The sequence below is a fragment of the Dipodomys spectabilis genome, unplaced genomic scaffold (genome assembly GCF_019054845.1).
Source record: "Dipodomys spectabilis isolate Male_0828 unplaced genomic scaffold, ASM1905484v1 ptg000045l, whole genome shotgun sequence".
NCBI classification, from domain to species: domain Eukaryota; kingdom Metazoa; phylum Chordata; class Mammalia; order Rodentia; family Heteromyidae; genus Dipodomys; species Dipodomys spectabilis.
Window position 1 is genome coordinate 2,145,569 of NW_024870722.1, and position 22,661 is coordinate 2,168,229.

At 42.0% G+C, this 22,661-nt stretch overlaps 1 protein-coding gene across 5 annotated transcripts in view; it reads left to right on the plus strand.

The window, feature by feature from the left end:
• Phactr1 (phosphatase and actin regulator 1) overlaps window positions 1-22,661 on the plus strand; it is a 430,764-nt gene that overhangs the window by 335,841 nt on the left and 72,262 nt on the right. For all 5 annotated transcript variants that reach the window (XM_042678533.1, XM_042678536.1, XM_042678535.1 and 2 more), the window contains one exon: window positions 3,330-3,410. In XM_042678533.1, coding sequence (XP_042534467.1) covers window positions 3,330-3,410 — 81 coding nt within the window. The remainder of the gene's footprint in view (window positions 1-3,329; window positions 3,411-22,661) is intronic.

Below are 22,661 nucleotides of genomic sequence, written 5' to 3' on the forward strand. Positions count from 1 at the left end.
GATCTTCAGAAAACCCATGACATTCCAACAAGGAATGATATTTGTCATGGGACCAAGCACTTTCCTTTTCCTTTTTTTTATTGTTTTGTTGGTTATGGGACCTGAACCTAGGGCCTGAGCATTATCCTTGAGCCTCTTTGTGCTCTAGGCCAGCGCTCTACCACTTGAGCCACAGTGCCGCTTCCGGTTGTTGAGTGGTTAATTGGAGATAAGAGTCTCATGGGGACATTTCTACCCAGGCTGGCTCTGAACCACAATCATCAGATCTCAGCCTAAGTAGCTAGAATTTCAGACATGAGCCACAAGCACCCAGCTCATGCACTTACCTTTTAAGAGGACTTATTTTGGCTGGAGCATGTCTCCAGTAATAGTAATAGGATGACTGCCTATCAATTGCAAGGTCATGATTTCAAACCTCATACCACCACAAAAGGGCAGACTTATCTCAGTTAGTAATTGTAGGTTAGATAATTTTATTATTTGATGATGACTTGAGCCTTGGAAGCTGTAGACTCCCTGAGGGCCGGATGGCCCTTTAGTTGTCTCCAGTCCCTTTGAGCATGAGCAGTGGCTCCATTGTTATTCACGAGTGTGGTGGGACAGCCAGGTTCTGGAAAGCTGAGTGGTGGCCTGAGACCAGGCCCATTTAATCCACAGCTCGTAGTCTTGGACCATCAAGCCCGGGGTTCAGCCTGCCTTCCTGCAGCCACATCCTCATCACTATGTCTGTGGGTTGGGGAAGTTCTGGGAAACATTATATTCTTCCATTTATGTGGCTTGAGTACAGGATGGCAGAGCATCTCTTTCCATGTGGAGACGTAATGTCACCCAGAAGATCTGTGGCAATGTTTTGCTTAAAACCTGTGCTTTTCTCCTGCTATCCAGACCTTTCTCACTTTGCTGCCAGAATTTTCTCTGATCAAGCAGAGCATTTCAGCCACTACCCCTTGCCCCCTACCCCCTGCCCCCAGCTGTAGTCCTGGTGCCCTTCTCCCAGTCTTCCTCTGCACTCATGCCATCTCATGCCATTCTGTATAGCTCCTGATGCTCCTCCCACAGACAAGCTCCGCCCAGTGTTTCCTCCACCCACCTTTACTTGTGGACTTTGGTATGAACAACCCCACTGCGCTTCCTTCTGCAACTTGAAATTCATTCATAGGTGTCTATTATTTTGTTCTATAAGCCATAGGTGAGTGCAACTGTTCTGGTATTTGTTTTTCTCTCTCATCCACCTAATTCATTCCCACTTAAGAAAAAGAACATAACTTTTTTCTTTTTTGTTTTTTGGAGGTTTTTTTTTTTGTCATGGGGCTTGAACTCTGGGCCTAGGTGCTGTCCCTCAGCTCTTCAGCTCAAGGCTAGCGCTCTACCACTTGAGCCACAGTGCCACTTCTGGTTTACTAGTGGTTTATTAGTGATAAGAGTCTCACAGATGTTTCCTTCCCGGGCTGGCTTTGATCCGAGATTCTCAGATCTCAGCCTCCTGATCAGCTAGGATTACAGGCGTGAGCTACTGGTGCCTGGCTCTTTTTTTTTTTTTTTAATCATTTTTTCCAGTACTGAGAATTGAACCCAAGGCCTAGCACACATCACTCCTTGCTCTATCCCAGCCCTTTTGTTTGATTTTTTGTTTTTTTTTTTGGCCCAAGCTGGCCTTGAACTCTTCATCTTTCTGCACTTGCCTCCTGAGTAACTGGGTTTGCAGGCTTGTCCAGCTTTGCCATTTTTTAAATAATAGGTTTTCAAATATATCATCAGTGTCCCTCAGCCTTGCTATGTCTAAGGATAAGCCAGAGAGCTCTTTACCACAATTGAGGTGCCGGTCCCATCTGTGGAATCACAATAGCTGGGCTGAGGCATCTGTGTTTACCCAGATGAGCAAAGTAACTTGACTATGTCCCAGAGCTAGTGGGTGACAGACTAAGCATCACCATCCCATGTTCCCTGTTTGGTTTTTTTTGGCTCTTATTCATAGTCTTTAGACTAAATTGTGTTTCCTGCAGAGATGTGAGTATGTGTGTTTATCTGTATCTGAATTTGCATAGAGTGGTTCTTCTATTTTACAGTTGACTTCTACCCCCCTGAACAACTAGGCTTCTAAACGATGTGGAAAGTCTCAGACCGACAAAAGCAACTAAAATACTCGGTCACAGCCTCATCGACAGTTTTGATAGGAGACTGAAATGAGGGCACTAAAGCAGCTCCGTCCCACTCCTACCCCCAGGCTCCTGGTTGCCTCCTGTGAGCTCTTCATGCTGCCCCCACCACCTCCTCCACCATCCCTGTGCTCTACTTCTGCCTCATTGGTCACTGTGGTGCCCACTGTTCCCAGAGGGAAGCCCCGCTCCCCTGCATCTGGCTCAGGTGCACAGCTTAGAGAAGCCATCCGTTCCTCCCCTGGCTGCTCCCATGCGGAACCTGAGACAAGAAGGCCTGGGGGTGGGCACTCTGATGAAGTCACCCACTGCCCCTCAGAGAGTCCCCAGAGCCCCAAAAGGACAATCCAAAGTGCTTTTCAAGAGCGACTGTAGCATTCATGCTTTTAGTCATTGCAAATTCAGAAACTCCTCAGTGAATCTGAGCTAGCTCAGCCAAAAACCAGTCCTGACACCAAGTCAGGATCACCCTTGTGAAAATTCACCTGGCCTCGCAGGAAGCTCAGAGCAGAGGTCTGTATCTTTCTCTGTACTGATTCCACTCAGTACAGAGTGGAATCCTATGACTGGATTTCTCTGTGCTGTAGCTTCCTGCGAGGAAGCTACACCATAAATCAGGGTTAATTCCAATTCAGTACATAGGCATACAATATAGTTAACTCAAAGACTATTTTGAAGATGTAACAAAGTCATCAGATTATAAGGCTTATCTATGCTGGGCACTGATGGACTGTATCTATAATCCTAGCTACTCAGGAGGCTGGGATCTGAGGATCTTAGTTTGAAGTCAACCTAGCCAGACAAATCCATTAGACTCTTAACTACAATTTAATAGCAAAAAGCTCAAAGTAGAAGTATGGCTTAAATGGTAGGACAGCCAAGTATGAGAAAGCAGAGTGAGAGCACAAGGTTCTGAGTTCCAGCCTCAATATTGGCACATACACATACACACACAAACTACACACATACCCACACACACACATACACACACCATAGTAACAGAAACATATAATACATAGCTGGCACATATCATTAGTGAACTGTTAAGATGTTGATTTTATAGAATCTCATGTAAATATTAACTACAGTACCTATTAATATAAAGATCCTTTGGATAGAAAAAAGTAGTGTTGGTGTTACCTACTGACAACTGTGTCTCTCTCTTGCTTGTAGCTCTGGAGAGGAAGATCTCAATGAGACAAAGCAGAGAGGAGCTTATCAAGCGAGGGGTCTTGAAGGAAATCTATGATAAAGGTAAGAGACAATCCTCAGACCACAGGCCCAGGAGCACACATGGACTCTTCACCTACTTCCCAGCCTTGCATTTGTTTCTCTGCATAACTCCACTAGAATGCAAGGACTTAAAATCTGATGATTTAGGAGGAAAAAAAAGAATGTAGCAAAGGGTGCTAACGGCACCAGTATTGTAGGAGGGAGAGCTGTCCTTTCCCCTGCTTACACAAACCACAGGATGCTAAGAAAAATAGGCTGTCTTGAGGAACGATGTAGGGCTGATGTGTGAATGCACAGCTGGAGTGAATGTAATTACTGAGGCTTGTGCCACCCCTGGGGGCTCCCCAAAATGCATGCTCAAAATCCACAAGATCTAGGACTTTCTTAATAGTTATTTGTTTTGTTTGTTTTGGTTTTGTCTCCCCTCCCCATACCTGGCATACAACAGAAAAAAAACTGAAGTGAAAAAATTACAACTATATACTTAGGATATTTTAAACAAAAATATTGACAGTGATTGAAATGTTCTGTGAATGTGTTGGCCAATGAACACCACCATGTGTCTTTTGCTTATTACTCTCTTTAAACAGGCATGTTTGCAATGGTTTAGGCATTATATTAACAGTTCCTTATTCCTCCTTTCTGGGACCTTTGCTACCTGGAGAGGGAGAAGGAGAGAGAGAGGGAGAGGGAGAGGGAGAGGGAGAGGGTGTGTGTGTGTGTGTGTGTGTGTGTGTGTGTGTGTGTGTGTGTGTGTGTGTTATATTTGTGAGCTCTGACTCTACTATTTTCTTTCTTCTCTCTTCTTCCTTTCCTTTTTCTCCTATTCTGAGGGTGACACTGTCTCAAGTTTGTCACTGAAGTAATCTTATGGTCATTAGTACTGGCTGTCTGTGCCAGGTCTGTTGATTGTTGAAGACTGATATTACTTGGATGACCCAAGCATTATATTTTCTACTTGAAAGATACTGCATGGCTGGGCACAGGAACTTGATTTATAATCCTAGCTAACCAGGAGGTATGAATAGGAAGTCGTAGTCCATGTCCTCTCCCCCCCCCTCCAAAAAAAAGTGAAAAGGGATGAGGATGTGTAGCTCAAATGGTATATAATGCCAGTGTAGCCAATGCAAGGCCCTGACTTTGAACCACAGTACCATCAAGATGCAAAATGATGGTCAAAAGGCTCCCGTCATTTCAATCATTTAGCCATTTTTACCATGCTTTTGTAGCTCTCCTGTGGGCCAGGTTTGGGCTCTGACACATAGAGGTGGTTTGAATTTCTAGATCTTGCTGCACCTGTGATTATCCTGTGAATCTGGCTTCATTCCTCTGGTGCATCCTGCCTCCTCTGTTGTTATCATGAAGCTTCCCAGTGGTATTTTTTGAAGCATTCTCTCTTAGCACAAATTGCCAGCCCAAGATACAAGTAGGAATCAGCTCAGCTCTTGTCCGGCCTTCGTGGTGAGAAATCCTAGAGGGATGCAAAGCAGTACTATTTCAACCTACATCCTATAATTGTCAGAGCCTCCTGGGCCCATGAGTCCCTGCGGTGAGCCACACGATCTACTTACATATGGGGAAAGCTATGGCAGAATATAACACCTTGATTGATTGAGCACTGCAGGAGAAAGCAATCTATAACTTTATCACTCTTCTCCAATATCTCCTTTCTACACAGTCCCCCAACTGTGTTTCCTCATAAGCTCCTTTCTCCATATTCATTCCCCAAGAGAGAAGGAGGATGTGTGACTACAGGTATAATATTGTGTAATAAGCACCCACATGCTGCAATAAATACCATCACAGACCAAACCCTGTTCAGATCCAGTTAAATAATGCTTTCCCCTGCCTCCCTCCCTCCTTTTTTGTAGGTCTCTCTGCAACACCTCAGGGATACCCTAGAGACTTGATTTTACTGTAACATTCATTATTGTCATTATATCTAATCATCACAGAAGAGGGAAATACTGACAAGGTGGCTTCTTGACTTAACAGAAACTATCCCAAGGTTGCTGGAGCAAACACCATGTAGAAAGTTCTGCAGATTGGTAGTCAGAGGACGTTCATGAAGACTGCAGTCAGTAGTTACTGCAAATGAGCCCTACAAATGAATATAATGCAGACTCTAAAGGATAAGCATGACGATTGTGCTGCCATTGTTTTTTTTTTTTTGGGGGGGGGGGTCTGGTCATGGGGCTTGAACTCTGGGCCTGGGCGCTGTCCCTCAGCTCTTCAGCTCAAGGCTAGCGCTCTACCACTTGAGCCACAGTGCACTTCTGGCTTTTTTCTTTGTGCTTACGTGGTGCTGAGGAATCGAACCCAGGGCCTCTGGCATGCAAGGCAAGCGCTCTACCACTGAGCCACCTTCCCAGCCCCTGTGCTGCTATTCTTTTTTTTTTTTTTTTTTTTGTCGGTCGAGGGCTTGAACTCTGGGTCTGGGCGCTGTCCCTCAGCTCTTCAGCTCAAGGCGAGCGCTCTACCACTTGAGCTACAGCGCCACTTCCGGCTTTCTGGTGGTTTATTGGAGATAGGAGTCTCACAGTCTCTCCTGCCCGGGCTGGCTTTGAACCGCGATCCTCAGATCTCAGCCTCCTGAGTAGCTAGGATTACAGGCGTGAGCCACCAGCGCCTGGCTGTGCTGCTATTCTTATCACTGGATTTTCCCATGAAACCTCAATCCTATCACCACTTCACTTGCTCCGTATGCTACAGGTCTATCCAATTTGGACGAGTGTGTTTCCTACAAGGAGGAGATAGGGAGCGAAAGGAACCACTCTCTACCACCAACTGACAATGTGGCAGCCCCTGCATGCCAGACAGAACTGTGCCCTTTGTGTAGCAGCCTGAAGTAATGTAATTGGGGCTTGCTGCAACTCATCTAGAAGTTTCCATTGCAGCCTCCCTCTGCCTGGGGCAAGAGAGAGTCCCACATGAAGAGGAAGGAGGTCAGCAGAGGACATCTGTTTGCAGGAGGGAGGGATAAAGTGCCCATGCACAATGTCACTTTCCAATATTAGAGATAGTATTGCACCCCAGACTATGAACTGCACTGGGGTGTTTTTCTTCCCCTTCAGTCGGGGGAGCATAACTTTTTGAAAGTATTAGTTCTCCTTATAAACACACACAGAAGCTAGATGCCAGTGGCTTGTGCCTTTAATCCTAGCTACTTGAGAGACTGAGACCTGAGGATTTCAGTTCAAAACCAGCCCAGGCAAAAAAGTCTGTGAAACTCTTATCTCCAATTAATTACCAGAAGTAGAGCTGTGGCTCAAGCGGTAGAGCACTTACCTTGAGCAAAAAAAAAAAAAAAACTCAGGGACAATACCTAAATCCTGAGTTCAAGCCCAAGACTGATCCAAAAATAGAAAGAAAAAGAAAGGTAATAGAGAATAATTTTTCAAAGGTATTACAAGCAAATGGAGCTCGAAAGCCAGCAAGAACAACTCTTTTAAAAATTAACGAAAATGAAGAGTGATGGCCATTTCTTCACAGAGTGCAGTCCTCTGTATGGACTCCAGTACTTAGTACAATGGACTTGCCTACTATACTCATTCATTTAGATCTTCTAAACAAAATCCTCTTTTCAAAATGTAAATGTATCAAACTGAGACAGATGCAAAGAGGCTTAAACAGTAAAGTGACCAAGAAAGAATTATGACTAAGAATTCTCTTGAGCAACCCCAGGTTCTCAGAAAAGCACTGTCCCATGCAAGGAGAATTAATGAAGTTGTTATAGCAGTGAGTACTCCCTAGTACATGCATTGGTTCCTTGTATATGGGCAGAGAATCCATCAAGTGGCAGGTACCATTCTGCATGCCAGAAGTACTGCAAGGACAAGCTAGGATCCTGGCTAATGCTCGCAATCCTGGCAGATATGGTGGAGAAAAATGGATGACTTTAGATGGAAGTGTCATCTATCCAAGCCTGGAAATCCAGGGAAGATGTGTTGGAAGGAGCTGTCTCCTAGAGGAATTCCTCAGGGATGACAAGGAATTATCCTAGCAAAGATGAAAAGCGAGTATCCCAAGATGAAGGCTAGACACAGTAGGAGGCACCATATTGAAAGTGAAAGAGAGAATGAATGTCCAACATGTCTTTTTGGTAAAGAGAGCCAGGACAGTTCTTACAGGCTAGAGAACGGTTCTCACTGCTTGTTCCTGTTTTTAAAAGAGGAGAGGAGCTCGAGTGAGGGGGCACTGTGTATGATGAGATGTGCGGCCTCATTGCTCTGCCCATAGGGAAGGATGACTTGGAAAGTGTCCAAGACATGTGTCGGAGAGATCAGATAGCTGGTGGATTCCATGGTTCAGATGATGAGTACAGAATGAGGAACGTAGGCTTGGGGCAGGGACCAAGTTGAAGATACATAGGAGATAAACACAAGAGGGCTCTGGGATTGCTTAGATTTGGAGAAAGACATGAGGAAAGGAAAGCAGCAAGGCTGATACTTGGGATTTGAGCTTGAACAGCTGGGGAAGAACCAATCTAGGAGGTATTCACTGTGTTGGGAGCCCAAGAGAAGTGAATTTAGTACACACAGTATTGAGATAATTTGGCTCCATTGGTTTTGAGCTATGCAAGTGTCTAAATAGATCACTCATTGGACAGATGCAAAGCTCCAGAGGGAGTTCTGTGCTGGACATAGCTTAGCATCGTCTGTGTATATGTGGTGAAGCCAGATAAGTGACTATCTTTCAGAAAGTGTAGAATAAGAAAATAGGTGACAGTGGGAGAAAATACGCCAGAACCCCAATAGTTAATGTTCTGAATGTTAACTAAAGTAACCTAGCTAGTCAGAGGCTGAGATGTGATGGTCCCAGTTCAAAGCCAGCCTGAGCAGTGAAGTCCTGAGACTTAAGTAACAATAAAGCCGGATGTAGAGTGCCAAGTGGTAGAGTGCCAGTCTTGAGTGAAAAAAAAAAGCTAAGTGACTAGTGCCCAGCCCCATAAGTTAAAGCCCAGGGACTAGCACACACATAGACACTCACAAAGTAATCTGTGAATTAAAAGAACCCTCAGAGACTGAGAAGAGGCCAAAGAAGATGGCAGTAAACAACATAGCATTATGGGAACCAAGGTAAGAGACTCTGGCTCACTGGGGGAAATGGTCCACAAATGTCAAATGTACGAGGGAAAAATAAGGAGCATGAAGGGGCACTTCAAGTACTTTTCTGCTGTGTAATTGTAGCATACAGTTCAGTTACCTGTGAAGTCAATGTGCAGTCAGCAGGCTGTAAGTAAAGATGTTCTGCCTACAGGACATAAAAAAATTAACTCAGAGATACTGAAGCAATGGGAAAATTTGGAACACTGACAAAGCCCATAACTTTAGTTTATTTGTCCTCTACGGTAGATGTCTTGAACCAATGTTTACTTTGTTTGTGCTTAGTTAATATTTATAACATGAGAGAAGGAATGAATGTCACATAATGATAGGAAAGTAGTAGGATTGATTAATTCATCAGTTACTTGACATAGTTCATGGGTGCCATCCTCAAGTTATTAACTACTCATGATCACAAGATGGCTGCAGCAATTCCAGCATCATGTGTCTGCATCACAGTTCCCACAGTAGGGGGAGAGGGATATATCTTCTTGCTATCTCAATCTAGTAACAAGAAAACCCTGCTCTTCATTCACAAGAGCGCTTACTGATAAACCCTAGCTATTTGTTCCCTTACTTTTGACAAATGCTTTCATAAATCTCTTAAGTATTACAACTACTTCCAAAGCTCTACTGCCTGGTGAGTTCCCTTTGGAAGACGTGCTAGGTGTTGTCAGCCCCCAGGCTATCCCCTATGAACTCAGAGCAGGGTATCACTGGCCACTCACAAGCACCTGGTCTCGGATGCTCCATCCAGCCACTGACTCACACTGGTTCATCATGGAATGGCCAACCAAATGATGGGAGGGTAGTAGATAATAAAAGGAAAGCTGCCTGTAGCTTACCAACAGGTTCCCGACTTCCTACTTTTGCCAAGGACTTAGAGTTAGACGTGTCCACTCAACATTGGGCCTTGAGCCTTACAGAAATACCTACAAGATGGCAGTACTCATATAAGACTTCTAAGCTGGGGTCTGGTCCCTGGCGTCTCATTTCCTTTGTGTGGAAGGCAGGGAATATGTTTTCCTCTCTCTAGAATTCTGCTTCCTGGCTGAACATAAACCCCAGATTGTAGTCTGTATCAGGTAGCAGAGTCATGCTTTCCTATTAACCGCCCCCTACCCCCCCCACCCCATCCCCTGCCTTGTAGTTCTGGCCCCCTCAAGCTGCTTGTCACGAGCTAGTGGTCCTCTGGGGATGCTGTCAGATGATGAACTCCCAACTCCAACTGGCACTTCAGGATTATCAGAGGATAAAAGTCCATAATCCAATCTGGACTCAGACCATTACCCACCTAATGTAGGAGCTCAAGAGTCATGGGCTTTTTTCTTCCCACACATGAACCCTGTCCTGCCCCTGGCCCTCCTCTCATCTGCCACCCCCTGCTGGATCCTCTCCACCCTCTCTAAATGCACTCGGGGGTAGCTGAAGTCCCACCACGGAAGTGTCAGAACTTCTCCCCCTCCCAAGGCTGTGTCTGCCACCCACCCAGTTTTGTGTTGCTCAGGGGTCCTGCCATACACACACACACCCTGAAGCTCCTCCTTCTCCTGGGCTTCAGGCTTCCACCCCAGCATCTTCTCCCATAATCCTTTGCACGCCACCCACCCTCTGAGCCAGCTGAGGAGTGTCATTTAACTCTGCAGTTGCAAAAACACATTTGCTTTTGCCAATAACATGAGACTATTGCTAGGAATTTCTCAACTCTACTTTCTAATCTACTTTATGGCAGTGAAGAACATGTCTTCTCATAGGCAATGGTCAGAACAGTAGCCACTAGTCATGGATGGTCATGGAGCATTTGAAGTGGGATAAATCTGACTGATAAACTATAGTTTAAACCCTAACCACCTTGAATAACTACTGTATGCAGTGACCAGGCCCATTTCAAGAGCTCAGCTGGAACACCAGTGCTGCTTAAACTTGGAAGTAGCTAGTCCCTACTACCCACACCCCTCTCCAACCATTAAGGAGTATTTTAAATCTTGGGATCTTCTTTCAGCTGGATTACCCCAGTAATGATTTTTTTAAGCCCCTTTCACAATGATAGTGTGACACACAGACTGTCCTATTGCAAGGGACCGACACTGATATGCAGTTCATTTCATATTCACACACAGTCCCAGTTGCATGTTTGATATCAAAACATCCATAAATAGCAAGATTCTTTCAGCTATACATTTTGGAGCAGAGTCACTATTTAGAAATAGTGGTCAGAGCACCCGTAGCTCATCAGAATAGATACAGGCAGACCAATCAATGCCCTCGGTGTGAAATTTGCTGAAGAAGCATTTATCCAGGACTGAACCGGACACCTCTGACAGGTAGATGTCACTTTTTGACTTTGTCAAGTCAAGGCAGCAGGTGCCAAGACAGAAAAGAATGCAGACTATCTCTGTGTGTGGGGGGGGGGGGGGGGGGAGAGGGAGGGGGGGTCTGTGGACCACAAAGTATAGCTCAAAGCAGCAAAGACTGATAAATGCAACAGGAAATAGCCACAGGAAATGTAGCTGAAGCCAGCTGTCCAAGGTCAATGTCTTTGTCACTTTTGTGATGGGAAGTCACAGGCACTTACAGTTACTATTTTAGGCAAAGGCCTCTGAACAAGAGAGAAAAGACTACTAAAATCAAAGGATGATTTAAGTCCACAGTAATAGCTTCAACTTTTTTTTTAAGTAAAAGATTTTCCAATTCAAAAACATGTGCCATTCCTCCCCATGGGCGAAATCACATGAGTATCACAAAATCAATGAAATTTTGAGATTGAATATATTTGGCATAGATCTTCAAGGCAGTGAGCTTAAAAGATTGTATGAGTCTCAAAGACATCTTCATCATGTGTAAAGAGCCTGTCAATCTCACAACGTTCTTCCTGTAGACAGCTTGTTCAACCAACCCAGAGACTTCTGGCTGCAGATAGAGAGAAAATATTAAAAGTTCTCTGACTGTGAGTTCTAAAAATATAGGATACTTGGTTCTGTGAAATCCTGCATGTGTGTTCACATCCTGATGGAACCCAGACACTCTGAAACAGATTCACACAGAACACACACACACACACACACACACACACACACACACACATGCACACACATGCAATACCAAAGTGATTTTTCCTCATTGGAAACAAAAATGTACCTGAAGGGCTACCACCATTTTTCATTCATTTGTTCTTTTGTATATTTATTTTTTAATTAGTATTATAAACGTGATATACAGAGGGATTCTAGTTACATAAGTCAGGTAATAAGTACATTTCTTTTTGGAAAATCACCCCTTCCTTCTCTCTCTCCCAGATTTTCCCTCCTTTACCTCCACTCACAAGCTGTATAGCACATTTTCAACGTAGCATCTAGTGAGTACCCCTGCTGCATTTGTTTACCCTTTGTCCCTCCATTTCTCTTTTCTTAAATAACATAAGATTGACATGGGGTTTTTGTGTGTGTGTGTGTGTGTTTGTTTGTTTGTTTGTTTGTTTTGCGGGGGGGAGGTTGTTTGTTTTGTTAGTCATGGGGCCTGAACTCTGGGCCTGGACTGTGTCCCTCAGCTCTCCAGCGCAAGGCTAGCACTCTATCACTTGAGCCACAGCACCACTTCCAGCTTTTTCTGTTTATGTAGTGCTGAGGAATTGAACCCAGGGCCTCATGCATGCAAAGCAAGCGCTCTACCACTGAGCCACCTTCCCACCTATTGCCATGTTTCTTAAGTGTTTAGGAATCAATAAGATTGTCATGTTTTTTAAGTGTTTAGGAATCAAACAGCAATAATATCCATGAAGAAATATGCAGTGTTTCATCAGAATGTACTGCTTCTCTTCCTTAATTACCACTTTGTTTAATCACATGTACTCCCAGGTAGATTGAAGAAAACATCTCTTATCGAAGTTGAAAAATGCCAGGGAGCCATTTTCTACTTCTTAGGTTTCAAGTTTTGAGTTCTCTTTTTGGAAATTCTTAGATGAGTTCTTTCTTAACTCATTCCTGCTTGCGGTCTCATTTTGAAGACGAAGGAGGTGCTGGTGACTTTGACTCCAGTGATATAAAAGCTTATTGGAGCTGACCAGCCTTGCAAAGCTCTGTGGCTAGTTGCTAATATGATACTTTCATGGGCTGCAAGCAATGACTATGCCCTCTTAATTAGTAGGGGTGTTTTCCTACTCTAGTAGTGAAAATGCATCAATATGAATGAATAAGTGAGTGAGTGAATGAATGAATGAATGAATTAGACTGGACAAAATCTCTATATCATGGCTCATTGATTTTTATCCTCTAAGACATCACTATAATCTAGTGTCATTCCCACAGAAGACACTTTACATATTCTTGATATGGCACCCTGTTTGCTCATTGAGTGTCTGGGAAGCTAAAATGAGTGCTCCCAACACACTAAGCAGCAGCGCTCTTTTCTCAGAGGAAAAAAAGATACTTGCATCCTTGGATGAGTCTTGACAAGGCTAATTATTTGCCTTAACATTGGTGGCTTCCCTTTTTAATTGTACTTTAATTATTGCCCTTGGTGATCATCAGTAACTTAATATGTGTTTGATTTTTTTTTGCAAGTGTAAATTCTACACATTTTCATCACCAGGAAAGATTCAGTTTAGTTAAACGTTTCTACATAGTCTAAAATGGTCATGTAACACTGTAATTTCTCTTGACAATAGGAGCTAAATGTAAGTGTTGATTTCATTATATTCATTATTTTCTGCTACAAGGTCAAATATTTAACAGAATTTATTACAACTACATGAGTATTGTGTACGTGTGTGTGTGTGTGTGTGTGTGTTGTTCCTGTGTTGTACTTTTTTGTTTTGATTTGGTTTGGTTTTTGAGATAAGACCTCTCTGTAGCAACCAGCCTAGCCTGAACTTTTGATTTCCTGCTCCTTCTGAGTGCTGGGATTACAAGAGTGTGTTCTATGTTTATGTCTTATTTATAGAGAATTGCTATATTGTTTTGCCATCCTTGAAGCATTTAAATTTTGAGATAAGTTGCCAATGTCATGGATGGGTGGGTGCATGTGCATGGTAGGTAGAGAAGGAGATCTAAACATAAACCTTGCATGTAGTGAATTCTGAAATATTGTTTCAGGAGTTCTTACCATTCCTGTCATGAAGAGAATGCACAACATAGTACTTGACAATAAAGATATTCCAGAATCATTTATTTTTGCATTCTTTTCTTCCTCCCCAGATTTCTGCTGCATGCAAGAGCTTTTATTTAAGGGCTACCAACCTCTAGGTCTACATTAAAACTTTACTTATCAACTTTGGCAGGTGCTGGTGGCTCACACTTATCTGTAATCCTAGCTACTCAGAGACTGAGATCTGAGCATCACAGTTCAAAGCAGCCTGGGCAGAAAACTCAGACTCTTATCTACACTTAACATCCCAAAAAGCCAGAAGTGGGAGCTGTAGTTCAAGTGGTAGAGCACTGGCCTTGAATTAAAAAGCTTAAGTCCTAGGACTAGCACCTAATACTCTCTGTCTCTCTGTCTCCTCTCTCTCTCCCTCTCCCTCTCTCCCTCCTCCTCTCCCTCCCTCCCTCTCTCTATGTCATTCTCTTTCTCTGCCCAAAAAATCCCATTTATCCATTTGTTTACTTCCCATTTCTTGCTGCAGTATGTCCAAATAGATAAGACAATCAAGAAAAACAAAACCCCCTATAAAATGCTTGGCTGTTTTAGCTCACATGTTATTTCAGGCTGATTGGCAAGTCTAGAGGAGATAAGAAGCTTCTTCTCCTCTCTCCCAGCACCTCATGCAGAACATTGACCTGAAAGGAGGTTGGACATGTATCAAATGAATACCAGGAAGTTGGTACTGGAGATGTTTAGCAGGGTGGTAAAGGGGAAGAGGGGAGATGAATGAAGAGAAGAAGAGTGGGAAGAGAATGCAGGCATGGTATTCATGAAACCAGGAAAATTGCAGGGATAGATGAGTTAGGAGGAATAGAGGAGAGGAACAAAAGGAGTTGATGTTGATCAAGATGCACTGTACTCAGAAACTGACATGTTGAGTTGTTACTCTTGTTCAACTAAATAATAAAAATATGATCAAAAATAAAGACCAAGGTTGACACCCCCCCCCCAAAAATGCAGTTACTCCTCCACTCCCATCCCCCAGCCAAAGGACAGAAAGGTTAAAGAACTCATTGTCAGCTAGTGATGACAGGGACAGCTTGTCACCCTCACATGCCAAGTCCTGGCTTCTTCCCATTGTGCCTGCTGCTTCTCCCCTCTCACCTGTCTCTCTGGGAATAAGTTACAGGTGCTCGCCAACACACCTCTTCTGATTAAGATTAGGGTTTCTCAGGAGAGTATGGCTCCTCACTGTCACCTGTTGGTGGCTCCCTTTATTTCTTTTTACCCGAGATGGGGAAAGCATCCTCTTCCACTGGCTCTCCAGATTGCTACAGTTTTTGAGGAGCCTACTGGGTTCACTTTGGTTGTTTTTTTGTTTTTGTTTTTGTTTTTTTTACACCACTGAGTTTCTAAAGCATTTAAGAAAGGAGACGAATGGGAGCTCCAAATTGTTACCAATTTGGAGGAAGTTGCTAATGGGCCTGATAATCCGACTCCTCATCCTTATCGCCTGGAATCAGCCCATCAGGTGTGAGGGCTGAGTTAACTGACCTGTGGTGGGAAGGATAGTTTGATTCTCCTCCCATTGCAGGATAAGGCACCAATGGCTGCACATTGGCCATGGTCTAACTGTACAAAGTCAGGAACTGAACAAAAATCAGGATCATGTAGAGAAGCAAGGAAGTGAGGAATGGGTTTTCCTCTCTAACATAAACTGTTGTTTTTTTTCTCACTTAATGAGGCAGCCTGTAATTCCTTTGTATTTTTTAAATAAAACAAATATGTGCATCTTTATAGAGCAAAATGTTAATGATGGTTCAACTGCTTCCATCTCACCAAATTCCTTCAGAACTCTGCCAGGGCACACAAAGATTTCATTCTGATGTCTTTATCATTGATATGTGCATATTGTTCTACATTCCTACTGTTGTGCTTGACAGGACTGCAAACACATCTTCAATGTATCAGTATCACCCACACGGTCATTTCATTTGCATTTCTCTCATTTCCATTTTCCAAGTGACACTTAGAACTTGATTTTTATTTACCTGAACAAGCACTCATCCTACTTTAGAATATTCTGTTCTTTTACTAGCTATATTTAGCTCCTATTTTTTCCTTTATGCTGCTTTTCGTCTTCCTCTTGGTGTACCCTGTTACTTTTTGCAAATTAAAAAAGTCAGAAAGTTTTATAGGTAAGTCAAAACTATCCATCTGCTTCCTTCTTGTGCAGTCTGAATTAACAATTAATAGTTGTTTCTACTGTTCTCTTTTTTGATATTTCTATTTATTTTCCTTTGGGCTTTTATATTTAGCTTTTTGGTATATTTAAAATTTAAAGCAATAATTGCTCAATATATGGATGTAAATACAATATTCTTCTTTATACTCATATTCAACTGCTATTTATCCAGTAAGGATTTCTTGTCCCATGAGAAATATATTTTAGACATACTTTTTTTTATAAACCACAATTTGTATGTTAGAAAATCAGAGTCAATGGTGAGCTTAACTTTATTAAAGCATTTTTATTTTTAGAGTTAGAACGGACAATTTTATCTTAAATCGTAAAAGACCACAAACTGCATATTCTCAAAACAAAATGTCTGTTTTTCACATAACTTGGGGGTTGAAAAGATTTTTTTTAATTCTACCTGTTATTATGTAAATGTCCAGGAGAACCTAAAGGAATTTCTGTTACCGTTTTCCATGGTGATATTCATCTATAACTAACAACTTCAACTAAATGTATGCTTTAATAAAATCAATTGGATCAGAAGCTGATGTTGATTATACTGAATAAAGGGAGTATCCCTGCATCAGTCAGCTTCCCATGACTGTAAAAAATGACTGTATCATTAACTTATAAGGGGAAAAGTTTATTTTGATTCACACTTTTGGAGGCTCCAGCCCAAGATCCATAGACCCACTGCTTTGACCTCTGGTGGGCATGTCCAGATAGCAGTAGTGAGTGCACATACCAAAGCAAACTGTTTACATTGTGGGCCAAGATGAAGAGAGAAGAAGAAAGCAGAGGGCCACAGTCCTATTTCAGGACACACCCAATGACCTAAAGACTTCCCTCTAGGCCCCACCTTCTAAAAGCTCACAGAGTCTCCCAGCAGCGCCATCTGTAGACCAAGCTTTTAACGCCTGGGCCTTTGTAGGCCATTCAACATCCAAACCATTCTAAACCTTAAAGCAAAGCAAATGATAAACAGCAAACCATTTTTAACACCCCGCCCCGCCCCACCAAATATTTGGAATACAGCCACAATGGTAAATGGTAATGTCTTGTAGAGGTACACTTCCTAAAGATAACAACATAAATTTAAATGTGTCTTCTAAACCAAAATCTGACTAAACCTTCAATTTTTTTTTTAGGACATGGTTTCTATATATCGTGAATGTATATTTCTACCTTTTTTCGCCATTTACACTGTTTCTCTGCTTCTCAGGGTCTCTTATTCTACTTTTCCTAACTCTCACACCTGCTGGCTCAAGCTGACTCTTCTCTGGTCTACAATACTTCATGATAGCCTGTCCATTTCTCTTTACCCAAGGTGCATCTGTCTTCTGCTTAACATTCTGCCTAATGCCTGAGAAGGACCAGCAGGGATGCTGGCTCTGGAGAGATCCAACAGAATGGTAGTTTCCGCATGAATTGTCAGGAGCCAATAGCAAACCTTGCCCTTCCTCACAAGATGGAGGAAACTGTAGGAGTTGGTGATTTCAGATATGTGGTTAATGACAATAGTCTCTCAACAAGTGTTTTGTCAATTGAGTGAATTCAGTCCTCACTCTCCTTTATTTGTTATTAACCTGACCCAACCAACATCTTCATTCCTAAGTGTCACAGAAAGAGGAGAGTAAGACTGGTGCAAGTTCCACAGCCACATTTATACCTGACAGAAGCCTATAGCTTTCAATGTCTCATCACTTAAAATTCACAATGTTCTGCACCAACTTCTGCATACCATTCTCTGCCACTTCTGTCATCTGATTCTACCTTGTTAGACATGTCATCTTGTGTCTGGCTAACATTGTTTTTTTTTTCCACTTCACCTGACTGCTCTTTTCAGCCTAGTTGTCCATGTTTCTCTTTCTCTCCCTCCTCCCTATCTCCCTCCCCCTTCTCTCTTCCTTCCTTCCTTCCTTCCTTCCTTCCTTCCTTCCTTCCTTCCTTCCTTCCTTCCTTCCTTCCTTTCAGGTTAAGTCTGACTATGTAGTCCAAGCTAGCCTTACAATCCTCCTGCCTCCTGTTGGAGGTATGCGTTAGGTATGCATTACCACACCTAGCTCTTTATTTTTTCCAAGTTGATGTCTGACTCTGTTTCCCAGGGTGGCAGTGAATTTGAGGGCTCAAGCCATCCTCCTGCCTCAGCCTCCCAAAGCGATTACAAGGGCATGCCACTATGCATAGGTTGGTATCTATTTTTTTTGCCAAGTTTACTTCCAAGATTCATATTTAGAAAACTCAACATCCTGATTCTTGCCATTTCTTTAGCTTAAAGCAACCTTCTCTCTTCCGTATTAGCATCAGCCAGCATTTCTTATCCTGTGCTTCATCAGGCAAGACACCATTGTCATTCCAGGTTCTCTTCTCTCAGATACTTAACTCTTAATTCAGTGATTCTCAAAGTGTGAGAATCCAGCTACTTGATAAACAAGCATGTTCTTGATTGCCATTCCAGGCCTACAGGGTCAGAAACTCTGGAGGTAGAGGCTAGTCATCTGGGTTCCAGCTACCTTTTAGGGCATTGTGATGTACACCAATTACCTACTGCCTCAAACCGTCTAGTTTCCTCACCTGCATTCTGCTTTCCTCCTGTTCATACTTTTACTAGTTTGAGTGGGAAACCAATGATTGAAGATCATTGTGAGCCATTCACACAATTGTTTTTAGTGTCCTGATTTCTTTTTTTAATTTAAATTTAATTGTAAAGGTGATGTGCAGAGGGGTTACAGTTACATGGCAGGTAATGAGTATATTTCTTTTGAACAGTGTTGCCCCCTCCTTCATTTTCCCCTACTCTTTCTCCCAACTCCTCTTTTCCCCAAAGTAGTATAGTTTATTTCCAACATGGGGTCTAGTAAGTATCACTGTTGAATTGGTTCATACTTTGTCCCACTGTTTCTTTCATTCCCTTTCCCTTCCCCAAATCAGATAAACTTATATACAAGACAAATCAAAAACAGTGCCAACAGGGAATAGACCAAAGGGAGGGGGGACAAGAAAGAAAAATAAATAAATAACTTGGAGTTCATTTCAATAAAGCACCATTTTATATGGTCATATACACATAGCTATTGAGCCATTTTGGTTCTCTCCTAAAAATATCCTCCTTTGTTCTCACTGTGCAATGCTTAGAGTGCTGTTTAATTAATCATGTCCAAGTGTAATTATTTGTCTTTTACTATCCAGTGGATTCACTTGTAGAGTTATAGATATATTCTAGTTATTGCAAATGAGGGAAAGCATGCGGCTGATGTTTCTTTGGGCCTGGCTTACTTTGCTTAATATAACTTTTTCTGTCTTCCCATTTCCTTATGAATGGGGCAATATCATTCTTTCTGATGGAAGCATAGAATTCCACTATGCATATATACCACATCTTCTTGCTCCATTCATCCACTGAGGGGCATCTAGGTTGATTCCATATGTTAGCTATGGTCAATAATGTTTCAATGAACATGGATGTGCTGGTGGCATTAGTGCAGGCTGGTTTGTAGTCATTTGGGTAAATGCCTAGGAGTGAGATTGCTGGGTCATAGGGAAGCTGTATGTTTAGTTTTTTGAGGAACCTCCATATTGCTTTCCAGAGTGGTTGAACAATTTTACATCCCCACCAACAGTGTAGTAGTATTCCCTTTAAGCCATATCCCCACCAGCACCTGTTATTATCAAGAAAACAAATAATAACAATTTTTATTTTTTATTACTTTTTATTTTTTAATATTTTTATTGTAAAGATACTGTACATAGGGGTTACAGTTCCATGAGTAAGGTAATGAGTTCATTTCCTATCGAGCATTGTTACCCCCTCCTTTGTTTTTCCCCTACTATCCCTTCCCTCCTCACCTCCCCAACTCCTCCCTCCCTCCCACCAGAAGTTGTGAAGCTGTAAAGTTTGTTTTCAACATAGTGTCTTGTACATCTTATTAACAGACAATTTTTAAGTGCTATGAAACATCAAAGCAATTTCCATCACTCAGTGAATTCTCTCATCCATAATAAAATAAGATGGTGATGACCTCATAGTTGAAGGGACTCATAACTTGTAAGCCTCATCTTAATTTTGGTACAGAGTCTTCCCGGGGACAAGTGTGCCAGAATTCATTTCTCAAAAAAGGCAAACTTTGAAATGCTTTCAAAGATACTGATAAAACACTAATAGGAAAAGGATGTGCATGGGACTCCTAATAGTCTTTCAATTAATAAAGTTTGGAATCACCAAGCATTAGGAATTCCCAGCTAATTTTGTAGTATGACGTTAGATATGTGGAAACAGTTACACTGTTTCATTAGTGTGTCTGTATGTTTTAAAATATCATAATAAAAATTTTTAATCTTACTTAAAAGTGGCAACATTGTTGTGCCCAAATCAAATGGCTCTTCTTTTTGTCACCACCATATTGACTATAAATGAGATTAATGATGGATATGTTCTACTTATTGAATGGCTTTTATTTTTACTGAGTGTGTATGTGTGCATGCATGTATATGTATGTACACAGATGGAGTGATGGGTGCATGGGGGGAAGAAAGGCTGTGTAAACCAAAAACCCTTTAGAAAAACCATCTTATGAGATCCATTTTTATATCACTAGATTTTAGAATATTAATACTAAGATTTGACTTGTTGGAATTTGTTTTAGGATAAATAAAGTGGAGAGAATTCTAGTTGTAGAAAATTCTCTATACAAGAAGATGGTCTCCTGATACTTTTTTCATGATAGTATAAAATATTGGGAAGTCCTAGCTGGGCATTGGTGGCTCACTCCTCTAATCCTTGCTACTCAACAGGCTGAGATCTGAGGATCACAGTTCAAAACCAGCCCGGGCAGGAAAGGCTATGAGACTCTTATCTCCAATAAACTACACAAAAAACCGGAAGTGGTGCTATGGCTCAAGTGGTAGAGCACTTGCCTTGAGCTGAAGGGCTGAGGGACAGCGCCCAGGCCTAGAGTTCAAGCCCCACAACCGACCAAAAAATAAAAATAATATATATACATACATATATATATGGAAGTCCTTTGTGACCAATCATAGGGAAATAGCACAGTAAGTATTTCTATATTCATCTACTATCATCAAGATGATGGTTAGGCAAGTTATGCTTAAAATAGTAAGAAAAATCAGTACATATTTGACACATAGTAAGATTACAACCATGAAAATAATTTACAGAGAAAAAAACTTGTTTTTATTAGCTAAGGTGGCTATTTGATCACCATTTTCCTTCTCTACCTCATTTTTATTTTTCCAATGGGAATCTCCAGCAGTTAGAAAAATGGAAGTCCCACAGTAAATCCCTCTCCCAAGTGGCATGGGCCTGTGAGACCAAGCAAAGGTCTCTTTAATTCTACAGGGAACTTAATTTTTTGAGCGCAAGAGAAGTAAGCAGTATCTCTTGTTGGTTCCTAGCAAAATTTTTCACTGTAAATCAGATGCATTGACAAAAACTGAGTCATAGATGGAGTCAAAGAAATCCACCTGCAGTGCATCTTTGTTACCAATGGCACTTTTGCCTGGCACTTTCAACTGTTAACATGGTGGTGATCATTGAAGTACATCTTTGTCCCCCCTAACCCCCCAGAGAAGTAGGACTTGGCATTAGCCCTGTGATCCCCCACCCCTGGCCTCAGGGTGTCTTATCCAGGAGCGTGAATAGACTTGGAACATCAAGAGCCAAAGTGGTTCTTCTACAGATGTAGTCTGCTGAATGGCTGCTGTGTCATTGTCCCACCCACTGGGAACTCTGAGCCCAGCTACTTCCTACGACATCAGTTTGACCATGATAAATAAAAATCACATTAAGAGAACTGGAGGCCATCAAAAATGATACCTTAACACATCAAATCCCTTTCCATCCTACCCTTGGTACATCCACAGCCTTGCCACTGCATTTGTCCTCTTATGAATGAGTAGTAAGCATGTTGATGACCTCGATTACAATAACTTTTATGATAATCTGGGGCATGCACAAAGGTTGAATGAAAAGAAAAAATCCAACCCAGTATTCAAATTGGCCATTGCTTTCTCTTGTCTGATATAGATGACTTGAGGCAACAGAGAGGATACTTCTTATGTTTTTTATGTTTACAGAAAATTCAGGTCCAATATTCTATGTCCTTGAATCATATACTATTTCAAGCCTATTGATAGATTACTCTGGTGAACATATATTTTATTGGACCAGTTCTAATGGGGTATGCTAGAGTTATACGCCACCCAAAGCATTATTGTATAAAATCAAACTTTGAATGGAACCCTGGAAAAGCAAGGCACTAACCTCATTGCTACCACACTGTTTCATTTTTATCAGTCATCTTTCTTCTGGAGCTAAGTTAGATAATTGCTCTGCTGGGTTCTTTGTTTGGGAGTAGACATAACTCTGTCTTTCATCTGTATATTTATTCACTGGACTTGAACAGCTTTTAGTCCTCTTTAAAAATTAATTTGACTTTAATATCTAGTTATCTAAGACTCCCCAGAGCTAAGATGAAATCACACTGAGGGAATTTTGATCTGACAAATGGCCATTATACCGAAGCCTTTGATCCTCTGCTGTGGTGTCTGTTCACAGCCCTTGTGCAGCTGAGCTGTAAGCCAGATCAAAGTGGGCATGATTAATGGTCAGTACCAGGAGAATCTTGGCACTTCCCAAAAGCCATAGGCTGCTGCACCTATTGGGTAGAGATTAGAGCTTCTTAAATGTGTATCCTACTAGAGAGATTGGATGAGAGTGGAGGTAAACAGGAGGTGGAATGATGTTTTGCCTGGGACCCTGCTGTACGGTGGTTTCACTTCTTGTTAAGCAACATGAAGCCCTTTGCAACCTAAGGTTGACATTCTCCCTCT